The 18,196-nt window shown below is 39.1% G+C and overlaps 1 protein-coding gene across 1 annotated transcript; it reads right to left on the minus strand.

Moving 5' to 3' along the window:
* Nucleotides 1–3,642: 3,642 nt before the first annotated feature.
* On the minus strand, nt 3,643–12,934 carry LOC125326378. Its single transcript, XM_048304563.1, has 5 exons — nt 12,732–12,934; nt 10,468–10,794; nt 8,953–9,066; nt 7,952–8,085; nt 3,643–5,112 (listed from the first exon to the last, which is right to left on the minus strand). Exons 1-5 carry the CDS (start codon nt 12,784–12,786, stop codon nt 4,933–4,935), a joined length of 810 nt encoding a protein of 269 aa, XP_048160520.1. The 5' UTR covers nt 12,787–12,934; the 3' UTR covers nt 3,643–4,932.
* Between the last annotated feature and the right edge of the window lie 5,262 nt (nt 12,935–18,196).

Below are 18,196 nucleotides of genomic sequence, written 5' to 3' on the forward strand. Positions count from 1 at the left end.
AACGAATAAGCCAATTCCAAGAAAGCTTTCAAGAGACTTCTGTAGGCAGGGAGGAATACTTTGGCTCTGTTAAGATGTCATGCTCAAGCATGAATTAAGCAATACACTTTTTCCTTCATTGTACAAAAACATTTCCTGAGAGGAAGGAATCCCTAAGAGAAAATTGTCTACTGTTGAGAGTCCATGCAGGAAACATCAAAGAAACCCCTATGCATTCCCCTCAAAAAAATTTGTTTTTCATTTTGAAATATTAATTTATGTGCACACTGAGGATACGGGTAGGACTGACCTACTATCCCAGAACTATGTGTAAAGTGAGGTGATATCCATAGATGCCATCAGGAAGATTTACAAGGCAAATTGACGGAGTGGAAGTTCCCCAGGCGCACACATTTACAGAGCTGGCTGCTTTCAGTTTCCTGAAAGCAATCACAGTGTAGTGTAGTGCAGCTGATAAGAGTGGGGGCTTTTTCAGCAGTTCTGTCACTGTTAACAGGGCAGGAAATGCTGGGCTCAGAAATACTGGAAGCGGGGGTGGGAAATGCAACTAGAGCCTGCTTTTGTTGTTACAAACAACTTCAGATTTCACATATCAGAAAAAAAGAAGACCTTCAACAAATAAGAAAACAAAAAATGACCTGCACAGAAGTGGAAGAGTCCTTGCCTTAGAGAGGGGAATCCAACTATGAATAGAGTCTCACCTAGAAGAGAGGATGCTTGACTGTGTTGAGGAAATGTGGTCACGAAGCTGCATTATTTTAGCCAAAATTTATCCTTTGAATGTGCTTTTACCTATCTAGATGTCCTACCTAGTATGTGTCTTAACTAGGGTAGACATTGCTGTGACAGGACACTGGTTATGGTGTCTCAGGAACAACCTGTGCCTGTCTGATGATCTTGTGCTCAGCACCCAGACTCACCACTCGCATAACTCTGCTACCACACTGCACATCAGAAGGTGAGGTGAGAAAGCAGTTGCAATTCTTTCTACCCAGAGGCAATTGGTATGAATTAAATGGTAACTACTCTTTCCATTTCCTTTCTTGCTTTATAGCAGCCCCTCTTTGAGATTAGATCTAGAGTCTTTAGATTAAGGTTAGCCTGTATTTAAAAAGAAACTTGAAATGACAGTTTTTAATATTGTGCAGCTGCTAATCTGAGAAAGCAGAGTTTTTCTATCTGAGAAAAAAAAAATTTTTTTGGTGTTTTTGGAGGGTCTGTCACCCTACTACCTGACCTTTTTCTGCTGTCTTTGTTAGAGAAGCTTTTGGCTTTTTTCTTCTCTCCAGAATTAAAAGCTATAAATCAAAAGGGGGAGCAACACCTATTACTTGCTTCCATGATTTATTTCCACAGCAGTATCAGAAGCCCTAACCATGGACTGCAGTTGTGTTAGGCCAGGCAACTTACAGATATAGCATTCCTGGCTTGTGGAGCTGAGCATTCAAGTTTAGGACAAGGCAAGGATATCAGCAGATAACAGAATACACAACATTTCAGAGCAAATGTACCTGACAGGCCCAGTTCCTTGTTATGATTTCAAACCCTTAAATTGTTTAGTTATACCTCTAATCTCTGGTTGTCTTAAGTCCATTAATAATACCTAACACAGGTGCTGCGCTTGTTGCCTCTCTGCCTTACACTTTGTATACTCCTCCACCTCTGTGGAGTTGAATAGTTCCTGAAATAAAGTTAGGAAGAGCAGCTTTGGGTGTATAAGATGCTGCTGAGCCCTGCCAACAGACTCTACTCTGGAAAAAAGACAAGGAATTAATTTTTGTCACATCCTCTCAGCCAACAAAATTCACCAGCACCCAGCACCAGACCACATCAACTTAGCTAAAGACCTTTTACTAGATTGTAGCAATTCATAAAAAGCCTTCCTTTCATCTCAGTATTTCACACTGTAGAAAACAAGAAACATTTACACATGATCACCTGCCCTTTCTCTTGGTTAGAGAAATGGCTTCGTGTTGTTTTGATATTTGTATTTTTTTGTCAGTTGTATTTGCAGTTTCCTGTTTACAAAGTGCTGACAGAAGAGCACTTAGTGAAAAGAATGATAACAAAAAGCCCTTTACAGCTGCCCTCTTTGTAACCACGCAGGGGAGGCAGGATTGACCGAGTGGCTGTGCAGAGCTCATTTGCCAGGCAGGGTTAAACCACAACGTTGTTGCTGTTGTGGCAGCCCCGTTATCAGGCACAGGAACATCAGTCACAGCACCACACATAAACAGGATGTTGATTGGGACACCTCATCATCCTGCCTGCTCTTGAGGGTCCTTGGTGTAATGGAGCCAGGAATGCCTGCTCCATAATCTTCTTCCTTAGATACTATGAGAGGAAAGAATCCCAGCCCAGGGCTTGGAAGAAAATGTGCGGTTCAAGCCAGATCGTACCCAGTCGCTAGGAGTAGCTGCCTAAGTGCTAGGTAGAGGAAATGAGATGTGACTCCTTGGATGGTTTTGCAATGGATTGGGAAGAGAGAAGTTCAGGCTCAAGTTGACTGTACTAGCTCTCCAAACCAGGGTCAGGAGCATGACAGGAACAGAGAGGGAGCCTCAGCTGTAGGACTATGACTAAGCCAAGCACATTGATGAGACATTAAAAGCACACAACACACACAAGGCTTTTGAATCCATTCTGCCAAACTTGCTCCTAAATCAGCATGCTTCAGCCTGTGCTTAACACCAGACTTTGGACATCAAATTAAATGGAACAGAACCATGACTTTTCAGCAGCTTGTTCAAAAGGAAATAGCCAATAAAATGGCTAAAAGCAAGGGCCCAGGACTCTCTTCAAGTTCTATTATTAGACAGATGCCTTCATTATATACTCATCAGTTAAACAGACAGTTAAAACTGAGATCATACTGCATGCCAGAACATGACCTGAGGTTAATTACAGAGCGCTCTTTTGTTTTAAAGCTAACAAAACAGCCAAGAAGAATTAAAACAGAGGGATTTATTGCTTCCCAAGTGGCACAGAAGCAGAGGAGTTAATATATTTGAGGCAGAGGTGTCAAAAGCGGGAGCTCTAAAAATACTCTGCTGGCTCATAGCCACCACTGTCAGCCACAGATAAAATAGGTCATGATAAATTGGGTGTAGTCTTCTACTGCCAGATGTTGGAAATGACCATGTTAACATACAAAATGTGAGCAGCTGTTAAAAAGGCAGCATTCTTTGCTGTTAGGAGCTACATTTAATCAACAAAGTAATGAAAATAGGATTTGGAGAATATTAAGCTGCAGTTTAGTGGCAATCTCTTAATTTAGTGGTTTTCTTTAATAATTCCCAAACACTGTACATGTCATTGTGATGAAACAGAGAAGTAACCAGCAGTATACAGAACGACCAAAATTTACTGCACCCACTTACATAACTGAGAGCTTCCTTGAACAGGACCTGGGCTGAAGGTCACCATTTTACTGATTACGACTTTCTTGTGTAGCAAACAAAATTACAGGGTTTGGGGGAATCCAGAGCCCCATCTGCGATCCTCAAATGAATATGGCACATGACAGAGTTTCATCACACAGTAAAGGAAATGGATCTGTAATAGTGAGTTTCAGGATAAAACCCACCAGGATTTTAAAATAACTGAATTTCAAGAAGAAAAAATATTATTATTTTGCTTTATTCAATTTACACGTAAATACCATGAGATGTATTATAACAGTTTCTCTCATACAGAGCAGTGATTACAGTCTAGTTCAGACAGCAGCATATTTATTGCAGTAGGGAATTCAGGGCAGGTTACAGAACAACCCAGGAAAGAGGATCCACAGCACAGAGTGAGACACAGCTGAGCTACAGTGATTTGAGAGGTACCTTTGTGAACTGCAGTCAGTACAGCATAGACACAGCCACACCATGAGCTGTGCTATATGGCCACAAAGATTTCATTAAGAGTATTTAGTAGCAAGCCAGTCACATATTTAGCTGACACAAACAGTTTTTAAGGGCTCTGGGAAAGCTGTTTTGAGTCTACTGCACTGCCCAGGTACAAGCTGGACAAAAATCTCAAGCAGTGAAGTTGTTTCTACCTGCACTGCTGACAAGATGTTCTAACCTCCAGCTAAGCTCTAAAAAAAACATTAACAGAAGATGGCATAACCCTGGTACATAAATACATTCACATTTCAGATATTCACACAGCATTCAGCAGCCTTTGGACAACTGCCATTAGCTTTGCAGTCAAAACTCTTCACCTCTGTTCATATCTTGTAAGCCAGGTTCTCCTTAATTTTTTCAACTTTGGTTTTTCTTCACTGATTTTTTAAAAAGTTTTAAAGCTGGGAAAAGTGGAACAAGCATTTCCACCCCCATCTCCTCAAAGCAGCCCTCCTCCACCAGTTAGACAATAATTATACATAATACATATATATGTATAGATGTATTCATTTCAACCTAGTATTTCATTGTGTGTAGGAGACTTCTTTCTCTGGAAGACTTTTCCTAGTTTGTGAATGAATTAACACTAACAGTCCCTTTCCACAGGTATAGAATCCTTTCTGGCATACCCCTCTGTCTGTAACGTGGTCAGCACTGATGACAGCTTCAGAGCTCAGACTCCATGCATTTTTTCTCTACTTTCTTCTATTCACACATGGGCTTCCTGAAGAAATGCTTTTGTTGGAGAATGTTGTTCAGGTCAGAAGATTTTTTCACAGTTTTGTAACACAGAGATCATTATTTCTGGACACCAGAGGAAGAGCTGAAAACAGTTTCCTAAACGACATATCCTCCAAATTCAGAGACTCCTTAGAATGTTTTGTTAGTGAAAAAAACATTCAAAAACTGCTTAGAACCAACCATTTCTCTTGTATATTGTCCCACTGACAAGCTTTTGATGGGAAACACATAATCCATCTTGCAGCAGCAAATTATCGTATTTTTCAGTTTCATAGTTATTTAGCCTTATTTTGTTTTAGTTCTGAGTGTCAAAGTAGATGGCAGATCCTTGTCTCATTCTAGGCTTTTCAGCTGCCCTAGTTTGTGGGATTTGTTCATCTTCTCCATTGGATACAATAGTCGCAGTGGATTTGTCATCTTTTCCTCTTGATTCATTGCAAAAAAACTCAAGTGATTCATAAAGTGTAGACACAGCCTTGAAAAGCAAAGAAAATGCCAGTCAAGACTTTTACCCATAAAATATATGTAAAATAAACTTTTACCCATGACACAGCACAGCCCCAGGAAAGAGAAAGAAACACAGGCCATGAAGTTACAATTTCAGAGGGAAAGAATGTCTCAGTACTAACGTGGAAAGGCAAAGCCTTCCTATGTTCGGATTCAATTCTCTTAATTAGGCAGCAGGCACAAAATACTTTTTTAGAATACTAAAGATGTCAATTTCCAGAGTAGACCAGATTCTATGAAATCCGAAATGGAAAACTTTTTTATCCCCTTAACTTTTTAACTGTGGTATTTCCAGAAAACTTCATCATACTCTTCCTTCAGGATGGATGCTGTTTTGATGCAGTAAACTAGCACACTGCTGTGGTATTCGCATGCTGTTCTGGACTGGGCAAAAGTCATCCTATTTTCATTTCCTAAACACACATAGGTAAGTCCTTTAGCAAAACATGAGAATTAAAGATCTGCCTGAAATGTACACAAAGGCCTGTGCTCACAGATACATAAAATCAAATTCTCAAGCTGAGATGGCATAAACCAATAGACGGGTGGAAGTCATGAAGTAGCTTTTTGTCTTCACACTTAAACACTCTGCTGTGGGGGTTTCTGTTCTGATGACCCATGTTCAGAACAGAGAGGTACCTACCAGCTGAATGCTGAACAGGAGGCATGGTAGGGATGGCCAACGGGGGTCACAATTCCGGGCATTTTGAACAACCAGAACCCCCCCCTCAAAAGTGAGCATTATGTGTGCTACCATGAGCTGGAATTTTGCTACAAAAGTGCTTAGATTTTGGCTGGAACCTTGCAACACTTGATGAAAAAATCACCAGATGCACTGGGAATTCCCTCAAAGGCCAAACTCCCCTGCAGCTGGCAGAACTGTCTGGGAAACACTCCCTGAGCATCTCAGCTGAGGAAACATGGGATGATTCTCCAGAGGCAGAGACAAGTGCTACACAGTAAAAGCACAGCTACAGGAGCCAGCTTCGCCATGAGGATGTTCTCTCTCAGGTTACCTTGGGTACTTGGAGCTATGTATTGTCACTCAACCTAATTGCTTAGTGTTGTTGGGACATATGATACAGGTGAGAAGAAAACCCATGGCTTGAATTAATTTCTGTGTTACAGGATTGCCTTTGCAACTCCAAGAATTGTAAAAAAAGGATGAGACTGTAAATAGCCTTGCAGAGGTGGATAGAACCTCTATGTTCACTGTTCTAGAAATGATGCCCAAACCTACTCAGAATATTCACCAAATTTCCAAACTTAAAAAGAAAAGTGTGAGTTATGTTAAAAACCAGTGCAAGACTAGTTTTTTCCCAAATAAGTAGAGACTTTTTCACAATCAGAAAAGAAATTTAAATTCCGATGTTCATATTCTGCAATACAACTGAAAGGCAGTAGGTGCAATTCCAGAGACACCATAATATTTGCTCATCACTGCTGGTTTAATTTGTTTGAAATGTGGTGTCCATACACATTGTATATACTGGCTTTACTAACCTACGGGATCTCTTGAATGATTTATAACATCCAATTATGCTTTAACATTTAAATGATACCACTATGAAACCACTCTTTCTGCTTTCACTAAAATAACAAAAAGGTCTGTTGCATGAAGGAAAATACAGAACCTATGTCGTGACACATCAGTGTGGCTGGTAGCTGCTAAATCATAAAGCAGCTACAAAAGATAGTTTATAATTGCATTCATACATCTTCTGGAAGAGTCTTGTCCACACAAATCCTGAGCAATAACTGACTAATAATGAACTTTTCACTCAGCACCCCCTAGGATGCTTGTTTTCTCATTCTCAATCTCATTTTCTTACACCTTCATTAAATATTAACAAGTAGAAGAGTAATCCCTTCATAGCTAGTAATTAGAATATTTTATTACTATGACCAGACCATATTATGCCTTGTATTCTTATAATTTTCTACTATGATATCTCCAGTAAAAGCAAGTCTCTTAGCTTCAGTGACAATCTACTTATAGGGAATGCATTTTCCCAGGTATACGTTTTCTTTTTTTTTAGAGCAATGACTATTGCTCAGTAGAAGATAGATATTGCTGTTTCACTGCCTGCATCCTGATATTTTCTCTCACCATGACCACGGTACCAATGTGACCAAATCAAGGCTGCAGCCAGGTTCTCTTACAGGAGAACCTGGGAATCTGTAAGCTCAGTAAGTGCAGTTGTGACCATGGGCTTGAGCATTTTTCATCACTTCTGTGTGACTTGCCCAGCCCTGTCCAGCTGATTGCAATGGAAACAGTGCCTGCCTATGCAAGGGTTAAATTAGGGCTTCTTTCCCTTGCCTACTTTATGTTTTAATGTAATTAAAATATGAATAATTGCATGGAAAAAGGAGCTTTCCAGAAATCTGCTACCTACTCCCAGCAAGTGTTTCCTGCTCTAATGACCCCATGAGCTGAGGCTGGTCCAAGCCCCTTGAGCTTGGTACACAATTATACATATAGGGACTTTATTGCCATTTTTTACTTCTCCTACGCTTCCTTCTTTCACTCAGTCTCTATATTGATATTCTCTGCTTTTTGCTGTCCTCTTCTCCAGGCAAATTTAGAGGGCCATTAAACATAACAACAGATTTCAATACTTTGCTACTACATAAATATCCCTTTTATTTCTGAGCAGGTTTTTTTTTGCTTTAAACCTTTTTCATGTGTAGGAAGATGCTGTCCTAGGAACAGCAGGTTGTTGTGTTCTTTCTGTTCAGTCCACTCCCCAGTGCCTCATTTTGAAAATCCTCTCATAGCGAGAGACTTTTTATAAACCACTTACCCATTCGGCAGAATTACATGATGTGTTTTCCTCAGCTGCTTCCCTGGTGGATTCATTTCTCCCGTGAAGCTCTTCCACCTGGAGCGTTTGCTCCTGCTCTTGCCTTCCTGTCAGCACAGGAAGCTGTGCAGCACCTTGGCAAAACCCAAGTTCCAGTCAGTGCTTGCTTACTGTCCATTTCCAGAGTCACACCCATATTCTACCAGAGCTCGATAAGCACCAAAATGAAGAGTGCAGAGTTCTTGTACAGCTAGTCTTGATGACAGGCACTAGAGTGTTATTCTGGTTGTAAATGAAATAAGCTGAAAACCCAAAGAGTTACTTAAGAGGCTGCCTCAGGTTATGTCACCAATCTGTGCCCTCTGCCTCCAGCTGCTCTACATTTATATTTGTCCTGTACCTTTGTCATTCACCATTTTTTTTTTCTTGTGACTTCTTCCACTCTTAAATTTCTGGATTTTGAAAAAAAACCCCAAACCCAGTAAAACAACAACAAAAAGCCCAAATGAACAAACAACACTGCCCTCCAAAATCTCTCACCAACCCAAATTAACAATTAATTAAAAATAAATCACAGCTTGAAAAAGACAGAACTATGTGCCCAAGGCTGAGTCTTCCAGACGTCCCTTCCAGTTGTCACTACCAGGAGTAAGACTACGATGCAGAGCTAAGTTCTGGCTCCTCACTTTCTCAGTGAGATATCAGCAAGAAATTATTAGAACTGATATCCTTCAAAGGATAGATGCCAGGTCCAGATCTTCAGCTTAAGTGACGACCCTCCTTAGACAGATAAATAATGAAAGCAAGTGGCTGCAGGAACACTCATTTGAACTACAAGCTGTGCCTCTGATCCCTCCTGGCAGCTCAAGATGCCTCAGCAGACCAGGACCAGATGAGCAAAAGCCATATAGTGAAATAACCTCTTAAGAGCACCACTTCAGCCATCTCTAAACAAACATCTAACTTATACAGCATGTGTTAATGGAAATATTGTAACTCACCAGATAGGGTGGAGTGCTGTCTCTTTTTGTAGCAAAGATACAAGCTTCCCACTGCCACTACGAAAGGAAGGATGGCCCAAGTTACCAAGTATCTCTTTTCCTGTGAGTGAGCTTCTGCAATTGTATTTTAAAAATAAAGTTAGCTACTGTTTGAAGATAAAATAAAAGAACAACTTCATAGGGGAAAAAAAAAAAGGTAGTTAAAAATTACTTTAAGAGTGAATCAGTCCATCCCCCCCCACAAGTGCAGGGTCACTTTCCCATTCCTAAGGGATGCATGCCGGGTGAACAGTAATGCCAGTACCTTCTACAGCTCCTGCAGAGTGACATTCCCCCTCCCCCCAGTATCTAATACATGTATTTTCTGCTTATACTTCACCAAGTAAGAGATCATGTCACCTAACTCATTTTAGGACATTAAAAGACTGTTAAAGAGTTAAAATTATCTATATTCATTTCCCACCATTTTGAACACTACTTCAGTGATTCTCTGGCACTGATGTTTTCTAAATCTTTGAAAATTTTTGTGCCTCCCTTTGGACCAGTTGACCCACAGTATAAAATAGTGTCCAAAACTGGAGTGTTCTGGATGATTGGAAAGGCTTCCTGTGACCTGACCAGTCAAAAAGTGAGTGATGTTTGAAAATGCTAATGGTTTAACCATAGCTAGACCCCTAGACTTTCTCTACATGTGAGAGGTATAAGGAGAGGTGAAGATCAGCATCTTCCAGAAGTGAACAGATGCACAGTGTCTTGAGTTAGTTGTGTAACAGGAGCGAGGTAAGTTGTCTTCTGGGCATCTCACATTCTATTAATAATTTAAGGTGAAACAGATCTCACTCCTATTGCTGAAAATTTTAATTGTGTGTGAATACTAATTGTATTAATGCTTTTCAATGCTTAGTTCAGAACTGGGACCTTAAATTGCTCCCCTGTAAAGGTTAGCGTATGACTTTGGCAAAACAGGAAGACACAGCATTTGCCACAATTTTATGGACACAAATCCATACAGGTCCCATACCACTCTATCATCCCTATTGGTTTGTTTCTCACTTTTTATTAAAAACTTGTAATAAAAAAAATAAAATTAGTAGTAAAGGTTACGGGTTACTGAGCAGAGTAACCATGTGATCACTCTAGCCCCTCATTACCACACAACAGATTCACTCAGTGTCTCACATCTATCCTATGAATCCCCTCTGAGGAGGAACTGTAGTTGAGTCTAGTGTGAAACACAGCTCATGCACAGCATTTTTGTAAACCTTAAGTAATAATTCCTATTAGCAAATCCTTATGGAGGAAAACAAACACTACACAGGAGGTATTAAGGTACAGAGTTTAAGACAATTGTCATTAAAAGTCATTCAGGCCCTCTTTGTGTTTGTCTCTTTCATCCTGAGATCTACAGTGTTGAGGAAGGAAGGTGGGAGAAGCAGGAAATGCATAACACAGTTCAAACTGAAGAATCTTTATGACGACGCGTGAAATGGCACACACAGGTTCTTGCTAGCCTACCTTTCTCTTTAACAATCACTGTTGTTCCATTTCCATGTAGTTTCTTAAAGAAAGGTATTTCAATAATTATCTCACAGTAGTAAAATCCAGTGTCATTTACATTGGCAGATTTGATGACTAGCACATCCTTGTTTTCATGGATGATGTTGGACGAATAGCGTTTTGATGATATACTTTTAGTGATGTTCACTTTATTAACAAAATACCAGCTTGCTCTATACCTCACAATAGCTTTTTCCAAAATACAGGCGATTTCAGCATAGTCTCCAATTGATAGATTTATATTTGTTGGTGTTTGGATGACTCTTAAATTATTAGGACCTGTAGCTAGTACAGAAATACACATAGATTTAAAAGGTAAAGCAACAAAGAGATGTCATTAAAGCTGTATTTAAAATAAATAATTTAAACATTAAAGAAGTGCTTAAATATTAAAATAAACATTAAAAATAATATTAATACTGTAATTATGACACTAATTTTTAAGCTTACTTACTACACACTTCTCCCTTGAATGATGGCAATTGCTTTCTGGCTAAAGTAAACTCTTAATCTGGTGTGTTAAAGTCCTCCATCATTGTTTGTGTGCAATAAATGAAGACTTTCTGCATACTTGCTGATAAACTTATTTTTTATTTTCAAGAAAAATATTTATAAAAGAGATTGAGTCTGAAGCATATTAAACACTCTCTCCCAGATAGAGAATGACCAAAAGGAGTAATTCAGAATGATTCATTAGTCAACAGAGAAAAAACTCATCAAGATTAAAGAAAAAGACACTACAATTTCTGTCCCCATGTAGGAGTTCTTGTCCTGCACTGCTTCTAATGAATGACAGGTGTACAGCATTTTAGAGGTGGGTTCTTTCATGTGGTTTCAACTTCTTCCATTAAGTATTTGCTAACAAGTAGTTTATAGCATTACATTCACCTCCTTCATTTAATAAGAGATGCCACGCAGACCCCTGTTGTCTCATCAGGTCTCTTGTCTGGCTTTTAAGACAAGGCTGACTTGGACAGTATCAGAGGAAATAAAATTTTTTATTCCTTCCTGCTTTGAATACATTTATCACTCACTGACAACATGCAAAGTGGGTGATACATGAGACATTTTGCAATATATGTAAAAATATTTTCTTCTAAAGTGAAACCACTGTGTGGGTATCAGATAACTCTTTTTGCATTGATGCTCATCACAAAATTGCTAATCCTATAAAATGCATTCCCATGACTGCTGAGACAATTAGTTTCATATGCTTTATGAAGAATTATAATTATAATTTCCTTTTTTCTATCATTTATAATATTAAAGTGAAGAACTATTCATGATAAGAGTAAACTGCATGCGTTCCTTCTAAATTTTATTCTGTTTATCACTCAGGCACATTTCACAGCAACACGTAACTAAATAAATAATTTTCCTCATATCTCACCCTAAAATGGCATCTGATTAGTGTTATCAAAAACATTCAAATAAATTTTTCTATTTTGTCCATAGAAAAGCCACACATTCATCATACTTAAAGGAGTTGGGAACTTCTATCTTTACAATGCAACACTTAACAACTTGTAGAAAACAATATGGACAGGATATGGGTAATATAAGCAGCAGAAAAAATAAGGGAAAGAATTGATGTAGTGTGTAAATGACAACCTAGAAGCTGTTCAAGTTAAAGAAATAATCACTAATCTCAGTTTTTCTGTTCATTCAGTTTGTTGTTTAAAACGCAGTTGTGCTATTGACTGTCATACATTTGTGACTTTACTGTTTTGCTGAAAAATACTACTGAAAAAAATCCTTCTGCTAATTTTTAAGTCATATGGAATGACTTCAGTATTATCCACTGCAATTTGTATTGAATAAGAATCATGAATCCTTATCTGCTTTTTATTTCAATACCTATGTGATCTAGAATAAATCCTCCCTAACATTTTAAAATTCTACATTCAGCATTTTTCATAATAAATATTCAAGTCAGAAGTCCTAAAAAGATGGTGCTTGCATTAAGCTAACATCATTTTGGGTGTTGAAATGCTCAATTTGTTCCTCTACGCTTTGCCTGCAACAATTTCTTTGTGAAAATGCTTTTTGATTTCTCATGCATTTTAATCTTGCTTTCAGCATTATGAAAAAATAGTTAATATTCTCCTTGTCTCATATGTTTATTTGAGGTGGATAGATACAACATAAGTTTATTTTAAATCCAGCTCAAGAATTACAGGCAACTAACTAAAAACAAAACAAAGAAAATAAGCAACACTTACCTAAGCAGCCAAAACACATTGTTAAAAGAAGTTTCACAGAAATTATGATCATCATGCAGAATTATTAGCGTTTGCATCAGGCTGCCTTGGTTGAAGATCAGTAAAACATCAAATGAAAGCATGTCAAATTTGCAGCTCAACTTCCTCTTCCCTCATGTGGTGACGATGATACAACCTAAATGCAACCCAATTTTTCCCTACACTCTGTGAAATTGCTGTTTCAGAACCCAGCCATCCTATTTGAAATGAAAACATTTCTTCTTTAAATTTTAAACTGTGTTGTAACTGGTTGCTGTTCGACCTAGATTAGCCTCTCTTCTGGTGTGACAAAGAACTGCTATTCCATGTGTGGTTTCATGAGAGCATTTGCCATTGTCCTTCTAAAATCCTTCATTTAAAAGCACTTTATAAAGGTGAGGTTTCTTCAGCTGCTGTGGATGTGCTTGTCAGCAGCCTCGTCCAGCCAAGCACACGAATCTTTTCCAAAGCCAGAGACAATGACTGGGTTACACATGGGTTACACTGAAGTTGAGTAATGCTCCTACCTTTCTTTATCATACGTTTCAATGCCTCCTTGCTCAAACGTTGCCTAAGTTCTTTCCTCCTGTGAAAAGTACTTGTGTACTTTTGTCTTAACAACAGCAGAGCTCCATTGGCAAGAGAAATTGAGGAAGGCTGAGTTCCATGATCACACTTGAAGTGGCCCCAGCACCTGTAACATCAGTGGGGACCTTATGCTGTGCATGCAATGCATCAACCATCACCTCTATGGGTGCAGCTGCATAAATGCAGTACCAGTGCCATATACATCAACTAAGGCTTCTTTCAGGAAGATTATAAGCATGGAATAAAATAAAATGATCTACAGTTACATCATCAAGTTAAGCATCATGTAAAACTTATTTGCCATCAATTATTAAAAAATTTTCTGCAAATGTAAGTAACTATATGGAGAATATTAATATTCTCCAGCCCTGATTTTTGGCTCCAACCTGGAATCACTTACATGGCCTGACTAGAGACATTCCCTGGAAGACAAAACATTGCATTTATTTCTTAACTTATCCATCTTATTCCATGTTTTAAATGCAAAGTCACCAGGCCAGACAAAGTTGTCCCACAAACATGTTCAATTGGATAATGTCAAAATTGCAATGTCAGAATTAAAAAAAAAAAAAAAAAAAAGACAAAGCAAATAGAACACGCTGAGAATATCAATCAGTTACATTAAGAACTTGATTAAGAATCTGTCAGCCACTAATTTCCTAGAACTAACATCAGGTTTTAGCAGCATTGGGCAGGTCTCCAGAAACAACTGAACTGCATTTTGTAATAGTGACAGAGTCATATTTAAAGCCTAAGGCACTGTTCCTTTCCAGTTATCAGCAACAAAAGCACAATGCATTGGCTCACCTGCTTCTCTTATCTGCCTTACAGATGTAGTTTCAGTGTTGTTTAGATTGCCATATAAAACTAAAAGGACGAAGACAGAAAAGATAAATGTCACAAAGTGCTGTAGGCTAGCCCCATTTCTGATGGTATCCAGCTGACTTGGTTATCATCTTTTAGAACTAGTGAGGACATAACAAATACCTTTAAATTAAAATGAACAAAAGGACTTAGTAAAACAAATAATTTATATTTAAGGATATTATTTCATTATGTAAGTAATTCTGCTTGCATTCATTTTATCTTTGGTAATACTGATCAAAGATGTAGATTTCACTAAAAAATTTACATATGCAAAGATGCATGTGTAAATCCAAAGGAAAAAATATTTTCTTTTGTATTTAAATAATTGCATTTGTGAATTTAGTGTTGAGTTGTGCAGCTGGCAGCTCCAACATGAAGAATAATTTATCTAGAAACTAGGTGAAGCTTTTTTCACACTGCTGATAGCAGCTTGTATTTACTCTAAGAGATACTTTGGTTCTAGTCCAAAGCATCTACTGTCAGAGATGAAATGAACTAGCACACAGAAAAAGGGGTTGGCTGAAAGGTTTATTTTTAGCCCTGGTAACTTCTCTGTACCATTTTACAACACAACCCACCAACTCTCCTCACAGCACTACTGAGTAGGTGGAAAAGTATGGCGTGAAAATTTCTTAAGTGACCTTCGCTGCCACGAGAAGTGTGGCACACAAAATAACTATGTGGGTCAGAAAAGCATCTAGAACAAAACAAAACAAAATCAATGGGATCTTTCTGCAAACTAATAATACTTTGTGGTGGTTGGTGAGCCTATGATACAAGGAACAAAGAGAGTCTGCTGGTGAGACAGTCCCTAGTACCAAAAGATCCTCCCCAGGTTAGAGTGACCAGCAAGGCTTCCCCCAGGCGGCATTGCTTCGGTATGTTAATGTACCCCAGTTCTGCTTCCCTGGTTGGCCCGTTGGCCTCCCCGCCCCTTCCTACCTTATATGTCCGTGCCCTAGAAGGTTCTGCACTCCAGGTTCCCCCACTGGCCCTTGACCCATCGCCACCACCTCAGCGTTCCCCACTGGCTCCCATACCCTAGTCCCGCCTGTGTACCGCCCCCGTGCCCTCAGACCATTGGTCTCTGATGCTCAATCCGCTCCCCTACTAAGGCCTGAACCCTCCATTGTTCCCTGTGTTCATCTGTGGACTCTGTGGAACTCTACGGAGACCCTTCCCAGCTCTTTGCCATCGACTCACGTTACTGGAGCTGTCTGTGTGTGTGTGAGTGTGTGCTGCTCCTGCCGAGCTGCTTCGCTAAGGAGATGCTTTTGGAAGGTCGCACCTTGCGCTACGGCACAGCAGCCCCAGCGCCCGGCTAGCAACACTATCTAACCTTGGAAATGGCACTGATGAATTTGGAATCGCTAAATATGTAAACTTACTCCCCTGTGTGGAGATGATTGCAGAGCAACTGCTCAATGCAGTCACAGTCAGCGTCTTCCAAACACTTTCCACAAATCTGCCTACCCAAAACTTTTCTCTGTCACTTTCAAAGAGCACCAGTTGAGACATACTGAAAATTACCTGAAACTTTTAAACTAAGAGGTGCTTAATTAACCCTCTTGCTTCTCCTTACCTATATGCCAGACTTGAGAGCTTGTATTAATGAGACAGCAGCTTTTCTGAGGTGTTACTGTCAGCTGGGAAAATTTATTAATATATAGCTACACTGAGGAGAATGTGTGTGGAACCAAAACTAACACCAAAGCTTACCATAGCAGAAATATGCTGCACACACGTGTGATTTTGTCCTCTGGTTATAACATCAACCCTCTTTTCTTTTGCACATCTTGTCTGATGTATGAAGTAGTATTTAAGTAGAGTGGCTTGATTTCTATCAATTTTTTATGTAGCAATGCAGTATTTCTCCTCACTAGATTCATGTATATGAGGGAAGAAAAAGGATCATTAGTAAACAGGTCCCTCTACTGAGATTTGAATACCTGCAGGCTTCCATTTGCTTGGGCTGAGACTTCTCAGGAAAAAGAACATACAAAATATGGAATGACATCTTCTAGCAGGAGTGCCATGCTTTTTACAGACCACAGTCTGGGATGCCTCTGGTGCAAAACAAGATTTGACTCTGGCAAATTATTCCCTGATGGCCGATTGCATTGAAATAACTCCAGATAAAATATTCCTTTTCATGTTATTTTTTTTCCTTTAAATCAGAAAGCTTCCACTAATCAAAAAAGAAATTACCTCAAACAGATAAATCAGCTGGTAATGAGCTATTCCTGCTTATGTTATCCTGTAAAAGAAGGTTTTTGTAGGCTAGTTCAATCTGCCATCTGGGAAAGCAGAGCCCAGAAGCAGCAACTGTTTGCATCCTTTGCTGCTTGGCCAGGACTGACCATGCAATTGCCCACTGAAGGGACAGTTCAATTTTTATAATCGACCAACATGACTTGCTGTTACCATTACTTGTATTAGTGAACACCACTTCAGTCACAAAAATATGAATTGCAATCATATCCCTGTGTAACCCACGCATTACATTCCATGGCAGAACCAAGCAGGGAATGAAGGAAGGCGTACAAGCAAGGAAAATTACCTAATTGAACACATTTCATTTCCCAAATACATACACAAAACAAAATGAAAACCAGCTGCCATCACGCTTTACTGCGTCACAGTTACTGTTTTTATGTGCTTTCCCTTCTTGGCTTAATGTTGCAGGAAAATGGCTTTCACTGCAGTAGGACAGGTTCGACTGGCACATCACTAAATATTTATAGCCAAGGACGAAAAATAACCATCAGAAAATATGAAACAACCTTTTTTAATCCAATAACTGAATGTGACAGTTTCTGCAGTGATTTCGATGAGATGCAAAACAGGCTGTCTGCACAGAAAAATTGACCACCAGTGCAGGTCTTCAGAATAACTATTTCCCAATAGCTGTTCTGGAGGGGCCTTTTTCAGTCTTTTTCCTTTGTTCTTGAACAGTGTCTCCATGTGGAGAAAATTAGTGCTGAACAGCCAAAGTAAATTAGAACAATTACCACAGTAAAATGCAATTTTTACATGATTCTAGCTCTGGGGCTATTAACTGGCTGAAAGTGCACCTATGATCCTCTTTTAAGCCTCTCTATTTCCTCTTTCAGTTTTATGTTTCACTCATCAGAAATACAGCTTTGTACAGTGTTGCACCAAGCATAATTCATCATTACTACTCCAGTGAAGTGACTGACTTGATTCTCATCTCAGCTATGGGCATTTTCCTGGTGAATAAGCAAAATAAGTAGAGATGCAAAATAAGTAGGGATGTGAACAGAGTAGGATTGTACAGCTTGACATTGTCTAGAGGTAAGAAGAAAAGTAGAAAAAAGTGCAGCTTTTATTTTTAACAAAAATACATACCAGCTGTTGGGAAAGTTAGTCACTATCCAAGTTTCCATCTGCTGCTGCTCAATCAGATCTGCTTAGAATTTGCACTCACTGCGAGTTTAACCTCTCCACACAGTACTCCATAGTTAACTTTGACCTGTTGCTGTTGGAACATTTCCTGCTACCATAGTGCACATTCTCTGAGCCTGAGAAGTATGAAAGTTCACAGCATCACAAGAACAGTGTTCTTCCTTCAGGTTACATGATGAGTCAGTTACAAGACACCTTCTGTTGTCAAACTGGCTTCAGTTTACCCTGAACATGAGAGACAAACCCAGTACCAGAATTGTGTCAGGCAAAGTTTATCAGTTCTGAACCTTAAAGAGATACAATTTGAATGAACTTGGGGCAAAGGAATACAAACAGTACATTCCACTTCAGTTTACAGCAAAGCAGAAACCTTGCAGTTGTTGCCCAGAAGACTAAGTAGCTAAAACACAACAGGAATTTCTCCTTGCATGTGAGAACAGAACACTACCTGGCAAATCACTCTTCTGTGATTTCGAAGTCATCTCCTCTAACAACAAAAACCTTAAGAGAAGACTCTTGGCAGCACTATTAATTAGAAAGAGTGTAGGACTAATATGATTTTGTTA

This window comes from Corvus hawaiiensis, chromosome 5 (assembly GCF_020740725.1).
Source record: "Corvus hawaiiensis isolate bCorHaw1 chromosome 5, bCorHaw1.pri.cur, whole genome shotgun sequence".
NCBI lineage: Eukaryota > Metazoa > Chordata > Aves > Passeriformes > Corvidae > Corvus > Corvus hawaiiensis.